This window comes from Hermetia illucens, chromosome 4, assembly GCF_905115235.1.
Source record: "Hermetia illucens chromosome 4, iHerIll2.2.curated.20191125, whole genome shotgun sequence".
NCBI classification, from domain to species: Eukaryota; Metazoa; Arthropoda; class Insecta; order Diptera; family Stratiomyidae; genus Hermetia; species Hermetia illucens.
The window spans coordinates 17,397,586-17,409,771 of record NC_051852.1 but is presented as its reverse complement, the minus strand read 5'-3'; the positions used below and the strand labels follow the sequence as shown (position 1 = coordinate 17,409,771).

Here is a 12,186-nt window from a genome sequence, read left to right as displayed (position 1 = left end):
TCAAGTTCCCAAGCAACACCTCAAATAAAATAAAAATGTTTCCTGTTTCCGAAAAGAAAGCAGTTTTCTAGAGCGATACTGGGGGCCTACAAAAATATTGGATTGTCTTACGTAGTTTCCTTAATGCCTTTCTTATTAATTATGGTCTTCCATACAATTTTTAACGTTTCGCTACCGAATTCACCCCAAAATCCAGGATTCACCACAACCATAGTGAAGTTTGTTATGCACCCCGGAAAATTATTGATTTTTCCCACATGTTTCCTCGGCACGTATCAGCGCAGGATGTTTTCAAGTAGTGTAGTGTAGATAGATTGTAAATTTCCAGATATCCATTTTACGTGAAAATACGGACCTTAGCAAACTCAGTGCAAAAAAGGGCTCAAGCCCACCTTCAGGAGTGCTGAAATTAGGACTTGTTTCAATTGTTCGCATACCATAAGCTGCACATTACCTGAAACGGAAGCAATTCGTCGATACAAATCTAATTCCATTGTGTAATCAATAAATTGTTAGAGTGAGCACTAAAGCAAGATCTAACGCGAGTGAATGAAAGATAGGCCGCCGCGAAATGTACAAGACTATTCGCCACGGAGAGAACAGTCTTCAGTACACAATACTCCCACAGAACGATGATTTCCGCATAGAAGGGAAGCTTAGTGGGAATGGTAGCAAGGGAGGAAGTGCCTTAAGACAGGCTGCAAAACGAGGGCGCAAAAGGTCATTCTTCGCATATTTCGGTTTGCTCTTCGTCTGCACAGTGATTGTCGGTGCAATACTGGTACCGTTTCTCGTATCGACTGAATATTTGCCCACCCCGTCAGTTTGGTTTCTCAAGCGAAGGATATTTATGGATGGAGCAAACTACAACAACACTGCGACCAATGAATCCGAACACAGGGAGAATACTAGCAGAAGTGACAGTACAATTCCCTTAGATGACCTTCCTGCTACCACCACCCATGAAACTAGAATAGCCACGAAATTAGGGAGTTCAGTAACTGACAAAAATAGTATCGTCACCCCAACTGGTTTGGGAAGGATTTATTCGAATTTAGCTGAAAGTTTTGCAAGAGTATCTACAGAACGGGCTGTGACAACACATAAATGGAAGGATGACGACAGGCTGACCGCGGCCACGGCATCTCGAGAAGTAACTACTGAGAAGGAACTAGTGCAGATTACAACCCCGGATTCCAAAGAGTCCACTACTTCTAGCGTGAATAGAAATGCAACATCCAAGCGACCGATAATACTACCGGTCCTGGCAAAAACTAATTCGGTTGTGAAGGAGAACGGCAAATGGGTGAAGAACCGCAGTGAGCCAGAAGGCTGGATCAGGTCACACTGGCCGTTTATAGATCCTTCAACATATTTTCAATGGGCTGTAAGTATGATATTTTGTGACCAGTTCAGTTTTTATTACGGATTTGAATAAGAAATTAAATCGTCCTAGATACAACACTAATCTAATATCTAGTGCTTGAAAAAGCTAAGACGAGAACTAAGCACTTCACCATTCTAAAGAAAAGATTAAATGAAGTGACAAGAATTTCTGAACTTTTTATAATATAGCAAGTTTTTCCCCTAGACTCCCTACCCTCTGAAAAACTGATAATTCCGGAGGATCTCTACCCCCAGATGACAGTGCATACCCTTCCCTCTTTTCACTCGCCAAAAATATTTACTAAGGTTTACAAGCCTCGGCTCCTTGGCGTGGAGACCAATTGAGATGATTTTGACAATATGACAGACAATACCGGAGGCTACGAAACAGAAGCGCAAGCAGAATCTGGCCACAAAAGGTTTCTCCATTTAATCAGTTTTTAGTGATTATGGTAAATCTTTACACCAGTATATCCACTCTGTCTTCCGAAAGTAAAGCAGGATAGATTGTACTGTATATACGAGCAGTCAGTGTTCACTAGAAGTAAGATCATCAATATTTATCATCAGCTGATGTCCCTTACCTGCAATAGCCTAAACCTGTGAGAATCTGTTATCTCAAACCGCCTCCACCTAAAACACTTATAGTGCTATAGTGGATAAAGCACAAAGACGACACAACACATGCAAAACGACCGGGATTCGAACCTGGATGAACTAGATGCTTAATGCTGTACCCTCTAAACCATGATGCCCTTAGGCAGCTCTATAGGGCAATTAATATTACCTATTAGGGAACGATTATGCGGGGTTTTGGCCTCTACACGGTGTCTTGCATTTCGGCGAAGTTTAGGATAACCCCCTCTTGATTCCCATTTCATTTGATGCCGATTATATCTGTATCTCTTCCTGAAATGCGGTTTTCTTTGTGACATTAAAACCTGGTGCTCAGAGGTGGCGGTGAGACGGGGCGGCAACCCTGTCGGCCAAACCAAAACCAAGTGGCCGAGGAGAACCCCCTTAGTGGTGGCACCAGGAGACGCTGTACTCACTTTGGTTTGCCGGCCATGATGTAGTAGGCGAGTGCTCCAAACGTCTAATTAGTACGATCAGACCCGAGTCTGCACGAGGACTCATCTGAAGTGGCAAATTGGTCACGAAACCTTACCAGGGGTATACTGGTACCATGGGAACCGGGATAGCTCCTGGACTCTCATACTTCGGGTGAACTCCCATTGTCTGTGAGTACAGCTCGCTTATATGCGTTAGGCCCCCTAGTGGGAGTTTCATGGGGGTTGTGGTTATGGTCAAGCGAGAAGAGACCTTCGGGCCTCGGCGTGGTGTTGTGTTTCAACACGGGTGCCGTACTCCTTAGTTCGGTAGAGATTTAAGTATGTCTTGCATCCACCAGTATGAATGTTGAGCCATGCACTTGGTATAGACTGGTACCGTTGTTGCTTGTCTCAGCGGGGTTCTGATTGTGGTTAGAAAATCAATCCGTGTCTTAAGAAGACAGGTACACCCAAGGGCTTAACTGACATTAAAACCTCACAATCCTTAGGGTAAGTTTGTGATTTCGCACACTGACAAATCTGCCTGAAATTCAACGATGCGTTCGGACCTCACTACATTTTGTCATTCAAGATCCGCTAGATTGTTCGGGAGCATTATGCTGACAGCTGTTATAAGAACCCAGAAGGAGCAATTTTTACCCTTACCTTGAGGAGGTATTCTGATATCTACTACCCGAACAATCTTCTAGGGAGCTGCAGACACCAGTGGCTATTATGCTATGTTCGCCTCGCAACAAGCTCTAACAAGTCCCGCTGCGGACTTGGAGGATTTTCGTATCACAAAAACCTGCCTAAAGAACTGCCAGGTTAAGAGCTCACCTGTTGAAATTTACTCCGGTAAGGACTACCCGTTAATCCTTTCTAGCCTCATTCTCCAGGAAAGGATCCAATTCTCGAAGGAAAGCATAGACTGGAAATCCTCCCTCAAGTTATTAAGATAGTATCAAACATAGTGCAAGCAACTACAATTAAACCTTAATATGTAAACTTCAAGACGACGTAGGATTTACTACGGAGAGAATATTCATACCGCAAAATATAGAAGTTAGAAAATACGGCTGCAGACTTCCGGATCATCAACCAAATCGACGATTTTGGATGTTTCCCTACGAGCAGTGAATTTTCCGCGACATTTCGTGCTTCTGACTGCGCAGTATCAAAATTCTTTCCTTTCGCCTCCTTTTTCTGATTCAAGTGTCGCCAAAAAATCCCGACATATTTTTATTTTCCATTATTGGGACGACCCTAGGTCAATTGTCTTGGAATTACCAAGGAGTTGGGTTCCCGTGGGTTTTCCGACACATTCCATACCGAGAAAGGGCGAAGATTTTCGTAGCTGCGAAATCTTGACCACGTGGTTAAGGTATCGTTCGGATAAATCTGGCCACTTCCTCCATATTCATTCTTTTTTAGGTTTCCCAAAAGTTATCTACGCTAACGCTACCCAAAAGTTGTCAAACCTACCCAAAATCAAACAGTTTACCTCTATGACCCTAATTTCACTAAGTAAATGCTAATCCTCAATCTCCAAAAATCCTAAACAATGATCCTTTGAGTAACATTAGGGGTGCCTTCAGACCGTCCATCGTGAATAGTGGTTGCCTGTCATTCCTATTTTCTATCAATAACCTCTACTTATAGCACTTGGTCATACTTGTTCTACGATGAGGCTGTCCTTGGTTACTTGACGTACAAGACAAAACTGTTGGATTTCAGTGCCTTAATAGTCACCTAGTTGTCAGTTGAAATTGCAATGCTCTGCATATTTTTTATAGTTCTTTGGAAGTTTAAGTTAGCACACCCGTCTATATTTCCGCCTCAAATACGTTGATGGCTCAAAATACTTTCTCTTTTGAACCAGTAATTCATCCATACCTTCCTGTTGAAAGGAATCCAAGGTATACCAGGTAACCAAATTCTAGTTTATGCAGTAGGTCACTACTATACTCGCCCAGTTTGAGCAGTGCTCAATCGTGTCCCCCGATATCAATAAGTTCAGATACCTCCTAAAAACAATTGAAGAAGATTGATATCCTTTCTAGCCGGTATCCCGAATTACTGATACCAAGGGATAACATGACAACGAGGTTTCACTTCGATAAGAAGTTTGAAACACGTTGGAATAACAAGGTGAACTGGGAAAGCGTGGCTGCGACATACGGCTTAAACCAGCAAGTCATTACTTGGTACACTGACGAATTCCTCACAGCAAAGGGAGAGGGTGCCGGTGTCATTGATCCAAGGAAAATGTACTTCGACCCAATTGGCAGTTACACTAGCATATTCTAGGCGGAAATATACGCCATAGACAGATGTGCCTCCTTTAATCTTCAAAGGAACTACAGAGGGCAGAACATAGCTATTCTCACCGATACCCAAGCAGCGATCAAGACACTTAGGTCCAACCAGGTGAACTCTAAACTGGTATGGGAATGCCTTGAGAGACTGAATACACTCGGCTTGTCCGACAAGGTCTGGATACTTTGGGTTCCAGGCCATGCTGGGCTGGAAGGCAACGAGGCAGCGGACGAACTAGCCAAGAAGGGAGCAGGGGCGCCTTTACACGGGCCAGAACTCTTCTGTGGAATCGGAAACGGTTTCGTGGCTATGAATCTAAGAAATGAAGAGGAACGGTTGAGGGAACTATATTGGGCGGGCCTACCAGGGATGGAGCAGTCCAGGGTGCTTATTGGGGAATATGAACTCATGCGCACAAAGGATTGCTTAAACCTCACCAAAAGGAACCTCCGAATCATAGTGGGAGTTCTTACTGGTCATTGGCAGCCGAACTAACACCTAGGGAAGCTAGGGATATCTACGGACACTGCCTGCAGGTTTTGTGAGGAGGAGGACGAAACCTCTATACACGTTCTGGGACAGTGTCCGGCACTTGTGCAAAGTAGGTCGAGACATCTGGGAGAACACTTAATACCAGATGCAAAGCTGAAACATCTGGAAGTAGGGAACATACTAAAGTTCCTGAAGGTTATAGGCCTGCTTGAGATAATATGATCAATAGGTACACTATAACCAATAAAAGAGGCACAATAGTTATTTAAGGACGTGGTGCGACTTTCCCTTAACAAAATAATAATAAGGCCTGCGTTCTTCCTGACAATTGATATATTGATCCCAGAAACGCTTTTGCTTGTCCCTGTTTTTTGAGTAATAGTCTTTGTTGGTTGTTGTTTCGCATTATACCAATATTGACCTTGGATCCACTACTTGACGTCTCAACTTCCCCCTTTTTTATTATAATCACCGGGCTCTCAGTATCTGGCAGATATACCTCCGCCTGGTTTGGCAGTTTGTAGTTTCTTTGTTGTAGTTTTCTTGTTTTAATACGTGTACTCATTTAATTCCCACGTGTATCGGGGTTAGGTGGTCCGCCGTCCCATAACCCCCCGTAGCACAGTAAGGTTAAACATCAGTGAGGCTCCGTTCGAATACAGCCAGTTACCCCCGACTGCAAACTATCCACTGGTCGCGGTTTGTATAAGACCCTGGATTGCGGGAGGTGTTTTTCGACCCCCAGTCTAGATCCGTAGCGTTTTGCTAATAGTAGGGTCCCCACGTACAGGGTGTCGCTATCACCACTGACTAACGGTATTGGTAAACAAGAGGCTTGGCCCATGGGATGCCACACATCACCCTAGAAGAGTAACAGCTCACTTTCAGAGAGAGATAAGTTGGCCCAAGGGAGCTATATTCATCGTAGGTCTATCCTGCAGTGCACTGCTTGACCCCTACAGCGGAGATACAGCACACTTTCTTTTCTAAATGGCTAGTTCACACAGCCACCCTAATTAACACTAATGTGCAATTTTGCTACAGAAATGCTGACTTCATTGTAGAATTGGGCAATATCGGGCAGTGTCTCCTTATTTAGTTTCCATTTCCGAACCAGTGGGCCTCTTATATGCAAAGAATTACTAAATTAAACGATACCACTTCAGATCGTCCAAAAGTACCTTCCTCATACGAGTATGCATCATCATCGTCAACGGCCAGTATCCGGCCTGGGCCTGTCTTAATAAGGAACTGCAGATACCCCGGTTTTGCGCCGAGGTCTACCAATTCGATAACCCCAAAAAGTGCCGTGCACCCCAACCTACGCCATCGCTCCATCTCAGGCAGGGTTTGCCACGTCTTCTTTTTCTGCCATGAATATTTCCCTTGTAGACTTTCCGCACTAGATCATCCTCATCGATAGCGATTAGGTGACCCACCCATCGCAACCTGTTGAGCCGGATTCTATCCACAACCAAACGGTCATGGTATCGCTCATAGATTTCGTCGTTATGTAGGCCACGGAATCGTCCATCCTCATGTAGGGGGCCAAAAATTCTTCGGAGGATTCTTCTCTCGAACGCGGCCAAGGGTTAGCAATTTTTTTGTTACGAACCTAGGTTTCCGAGGAATACATGAGGACTGGCAAGATCGTTGTTTTATACAGTAAGAGCTTTGACCCTATGGTGAGACGTTTCGAGCGAAACAGTTTTTGTAAGCTGAAATAGGCTCTGTGGCTGCCAACAACCGTTCGCGGATTCCATCGACATAGTTGTTATCGGTTGTGATTTTCGACCCTTGATAGGAGAAATTTTCAATGGTCTCAAAGTTGCAGTCTCCTATCTTTATTGTTTTCGTGTTACTACCGCCATTCGATGTTGTTCGTTCTTTGATTTTTGGCATTCACGTTGCCACCATGTACTTCGTCTTGCTTTCATTAATGTGCACTCCGAGATCTCGCGCCGCCTGCTTGATCTGGATGAAGGCAGTTTGTACATCTTGGGTTGTTCTTCCCATAATGTCAATATCGTCAGCGTAGGCTTGTAGTTGGGTGGACTTGAAGAGGATGCTGCCTGTCGCATTTACGTCTGCATCGCGAATCACTTTTTCCAGGGCCAGGTTGAAGAGGACGCATGGCAGCGCATCCCTTAGTTTTAGACCGTTGTTGATGTTGAATGGTCTCGAGAGTGATCCTGCTGCTTTTATCTGACCTCGCAGATTTGTCAGGGTCAGCCTAGTCAGTCTTATAAATTTCCGGAAGCTTCTTTGGTATGGGTCAATGATGTTCTGAGCGTTTAGGGCAATCTAACCTAGCAGGATAGCGGAGAATACCTTGTAGGTGGTACTCAGCAATGTGATACCGCTATAATTGCTGCACTGCGTGATATACCCCTTTTGATATATGGGACAGATAATGCCCCGTTGCCAGTCATCAGGCATTAATTCGCTGTCCCTCACCTTGAGCATCAGTTGATGAACCACTTGGTGTAGTTGGTCGCATCCATATTTAACCAATTCGACTTCCGCCCAAAGCAGGTACTTCCAACAACCATTTCGTGTGACACTGTTAATTGAATGATCCGCAGGCCGTTACCATTTGTATTTTGATGTAAGCTATGGGAGCCAACGTATCGCCTGAATACGGGGTCCGTCCCTATTTGGGTGTTAAAATCCCCAAGTATGATTTTGATATCATATCTGGGACAGACTTCGAGGTTTCGTTCTACTGCCTCTTAGAAGTTATCCTTCTACGACTCTGCAGTATCATCTGTAGGGGCGTGAACGTTAATGAGGCTTATCTTTCTAAATTTGCCTCGCAAACGCGGAGTGCATAGCCGTTCACTTGTGTTTTCAAATCGTCATTCCGTTGTCGTTGCCGGGTTCGTCGTTGTGTAATCCGTCCAGTCCGAGGTTCCTGTTGTGGCTTCGTAACAAGTTGTTTTCCGTGTAGGGTTGTCAGCCCTACCCAACCCCCAACCTGGAGGATCAGTTGGTACAGTTTGTCCCGTTTTTAGGCGCGCGAGACTTCATTCTTCTCCGTCTGCAGCTTTTCGGTAAAAAAGAGCTCCCAGCGATCACTACGTGGAGGTGGAGATAGGGTTTGGTAGTAGAGCTGTTGGTGTTGGTTCAGGAGGCGTTTCCCAGGTTTTATGCTCCATCGTGGGTATCAATCCATATTTCGCCTTGGAACCTATACTACCCTTTGACCACCACCTAAGTCAATAACAATATCAATAACCCGCGATTTACTACTTGTCTACCAATTATTCCACTTTTTATTGAAAACTACTAATGGTCTTCTCCGTTGATTTCATGATGTAGGGCTATAAATCCGAAGACAGTGTACTACTCCCAGCAATACTTGGTGCTGCATTAATAGGAATGATTTTAATAATTACATTATGTCTAGTAGCCCGCAATAAGAGAACTATAGTCGCAACTATGAAGAAAAGGAATCGCAATGTAAGTTCAACTATCTCCCACGTCCCCTTCCTATTACGCTAACACTGTCATCCCTTCCAGGTGGTAAAGGAAAGCGGCGAGGACAACACTACGCTTCTCACAAATGGAAATGCTTCCGAGGACGAATAGGCGGGGAAGTGTGCATCACTACCTTCAATACAAATAGCACGAGAATAAATTCAGAACAAATTTAAGTAAGTTTTAAGGCTTTTTGTCTTATCACACAACATTGTACTAGTTACTTACTGCGCTTAAAGATAAAAAAAAACTATCACCACTACATACGCTGCAATCGCAAGTACCACTAAAGACTGCGCCATTCGGATAAAAAAAAAATATGAAGCAAAAAAAAAATATATATTTCAAGTAATATTTTCAATAGGAGACACAGAAAACAAAGCAAATAAGGACTAAGTATTATATTCATAAATTTAAACTAAGACCCATAGCTACATATATATTTGATAAGAGGGTGCGAGTGAGCATGTATTTCAACAACTAAAATATTGTATCTCCTATCATATGTGTAAACCTGGGTTAACCTTAGCGAAAATGGATCAGGATCAAGGAAATTTTCGCAGACCCTCACATATATAAAATTATGCAGGATGATATCTACGACGATATAAGGGTGTTCCACTTCACTAAAATCAGATAGAAAACACTAAAAACATATGCAGAAAGTATCTGCATGAACTATTAAATCTACTATATATGTATAACCGTTAGCTAGTATAAATAAGATTATTACGCAGATAGGCCCTGGTTAGAAGCTTAACCAATTTTTTGAATCCATATCTCTAAAGCCGCGCTTAGCTCCCAATGGTGATCCTTTTTTGATTGAATGACAGAAAAGATTGAATAAGCTTAATATCAAACTAAAAACCCAAAATTCAATATTCTAAAAAATTAATTGGATCGTTATGTATGTAGATGTAAGCTGTGATATTCATTCTAAACACACGCGAAGAAATAATTTAGTAACAATCAAAATCACATCAAAAATATTTATCAAGGACTTTCACAGGGTTCATTTGATTTTCAAGTAATTCGCTGTGCACAGATACCAAGTTTTTCCAGAAACAGATTTTTATTTTACCTTAAACAATCTAACAAAATCCTCCGTTGAATACTGAATACTTTAGATGGTTCTATAGTGCTTGCGATCGAAGGGATCTCCCCAGCGCGTTCCTGCAAACAGCCTTCAGGCAAATCGCCTTCGGGTAAACCGCCTTCGGGTAAACCCCCTCCGGGCAAACCGCCTCCGGGAGGGGCAGCGGTCCTCGGACGATCCTAAATGTGCTTGCTGCCTCCCACTACATATATGTGGCTTTCAAGTATCGGCTTTTGGTCATGCAGCAATGTCAAACACTTCCCTTTACTTTCTGCATCAGAAGTATCAAAATGTAGCACTCTCCAACTTCAGCAGGGCAGAATGTACATTGCTCTTCAGAATGGGTTTGCCAACTCCACCTGCATCATGAAAATGTCACTCTTTTCTATGAACAAAATAATCTAGGAAGTGGAGTCAGATGCTAAGGATGTGTCAACTCTCTTGGCATTTCAAGGATTTTGGTAGGGAAGTCCAATGCGTTGATACCTGGAATCCAAGTATCTTGTTTCGAGAAAGACCACTGACTAAAATGATCCTATTACTTCCAGGACACTAACCTGCAACCGTCTGGCACATTGGGCTAGGCATATTTATTTAGGGCACAACCCAATCGGAATAACTCCTACTACCACCAATACCTTCAGCTCCAAAATAGAGCAGTAGGCGGATGCATCGCTTCTTAGCCGCCCCTCCCTGATACCATCCTGTTTTAGCGATTGATCTCTCGTCAAACATATTGCCTGACCAATTTTTGCTTGATGGGCATCCCAAGCAGTTTTCCCGCTATATCCCACATACCGAAAGTAAGGCCCGAGAGCGGCAAATCAGGATCCGCTTTTGGTTGGTTATCAACAATAGCCGGGCAGCTTCCCGGCGATTTCCTAGTTCATTTATAGTGAAGAATGAATAGTCTTCTCTACGCCTCTCATCGTCAACAGCATCGTCTCGGATGTGGTGTGCTGGGAATCGTGCCTGCGGGATTTCGTCCATCTTAGCTGTTTTCATGACATAAGTGCTTGTTTAGGGAGTAACATATTTCCAAGGTCCTCTGAGTTAATATCACTGACTAGCTGCCAGCAGCGTGCTTTTTGGTTATTGATTACATGACGAAGTTCCTTTCTCGTGGGTTACGGTCCACGAATCTAAAATTAAGCTTATTTTGGTCTCCCGCTGGGTAATCCGCCAAAATCTAGGTTTCCTCATAGATTGCCAATTTTACTTATTGACCACTTTTAGTCGCTAAGAGGTCGCAAGCTGCTGTAATAAGATTCATAGTTGAGTCCGTTTGTAATTCGATGATCGCTTATCCTTCTTGAGAGACCGAACCAACCGAACAACTTTTTCGATGTTCCAATATGCCTCACCGTTACTCTGTTATATTAAGAACTCCAAAGAAAAGATCACGTCCGAGATAGTATCCTCGCAAGCACAACATGTAGCCGATATTTTCGACAATAGGTCCCATCTAAACGGTCATCTCTAAAACCAGGCCAAATTTAGTAATTTCTTTTTGATTTTCCTCATCATCATCAACGGCGCAACCACCGGCATTCGGTCTAGGCCTGCCTTAATAAGGAATTCCAGACACTCCTTGTGTTACGCTGAGGTCCACCAATTGGCTGGCTCCTTGACCTACGCCATCGTTCTATCTCAGGCAGGGTTTGCCCATAGACATTGCCCTTATAGACTTTTTGGGCTGGATCATCCTCATCCATACGAATTAAGTGACCCACCCACCATAACCTATTGAACCGGGTTTTTGTCCACAACTAGACGGTCATGGTATCGCTCATATATTTCGCCGTTATGTAGGCTACGGAATCGTCTATCCTTGGGGAGCCAAAAGTTCTTCGGTGGATTCTTCTCTCGAACGAGGCCAAGAGTTCCCAATTTTCTTGCTAAGAACCCAAGGCTCCAAGGAATACATGACGACTGGGAAGATCATTGTCTTATATAGTAAGAGCTTTACCCTATGGTGAGGCGTTTCAAGCGGAACAGTTTTTGTAAGCTGAAATAGGCTCTGTTGGCTGACAACAACCGTGCGCGGATTTCATCGTCGTAGATGCCATCGGTTGTGACCTTAGATAGGAGAAGTTATCAACGGTCAAAGTGGTGGTCTCCTATCTTTATTGTTCTCGTTTGACCATTGCGATTTGATGTTGTTGGTTCTTTCATTTTTGGTGCTGACGTTTCCAATATATTTTTCGTCTTGTCTTCATTGATTTGCAGCCCAAAATCTCGCGCCAATCACCGCCTGCTCGATCTGGATGAAGGCAGTTTTGTCATTTTGTCATCTTCCACCTTACTCTAAGTGCTCTATATACTTTATATCCTTTAGCATCGCTGGGTAGATGCCATCCA

General features: G+C 43.5%; 1 protein-coding gene across 1 annotated transcript; it reads left to right on the top strand.

Moving 5' to 3' along the window:
- Positions 1–275: 275 nt before the first annotated feature.
- LOC119656220 lies at positions 276–11,441 on the top strand. Its single transcript, XM_038062619.1, has 3 exons — positions 276–1,387; positions 8,571–8,711; positions 8,772–11,441. Exons 1-3 carry the CDS (start codon positions 572–574, stop codon positions 8,838–8,840), a joined length of 1,026 nt encoding a protein of 341 aa, XP_037918547.1. The 5' UTR covers positions 276–571; the 3' UTR covers positions 8,841–11,441.
- The last annotated feature ends 745 nt before the right edge of the window (positions 11,442–12,186 follow it).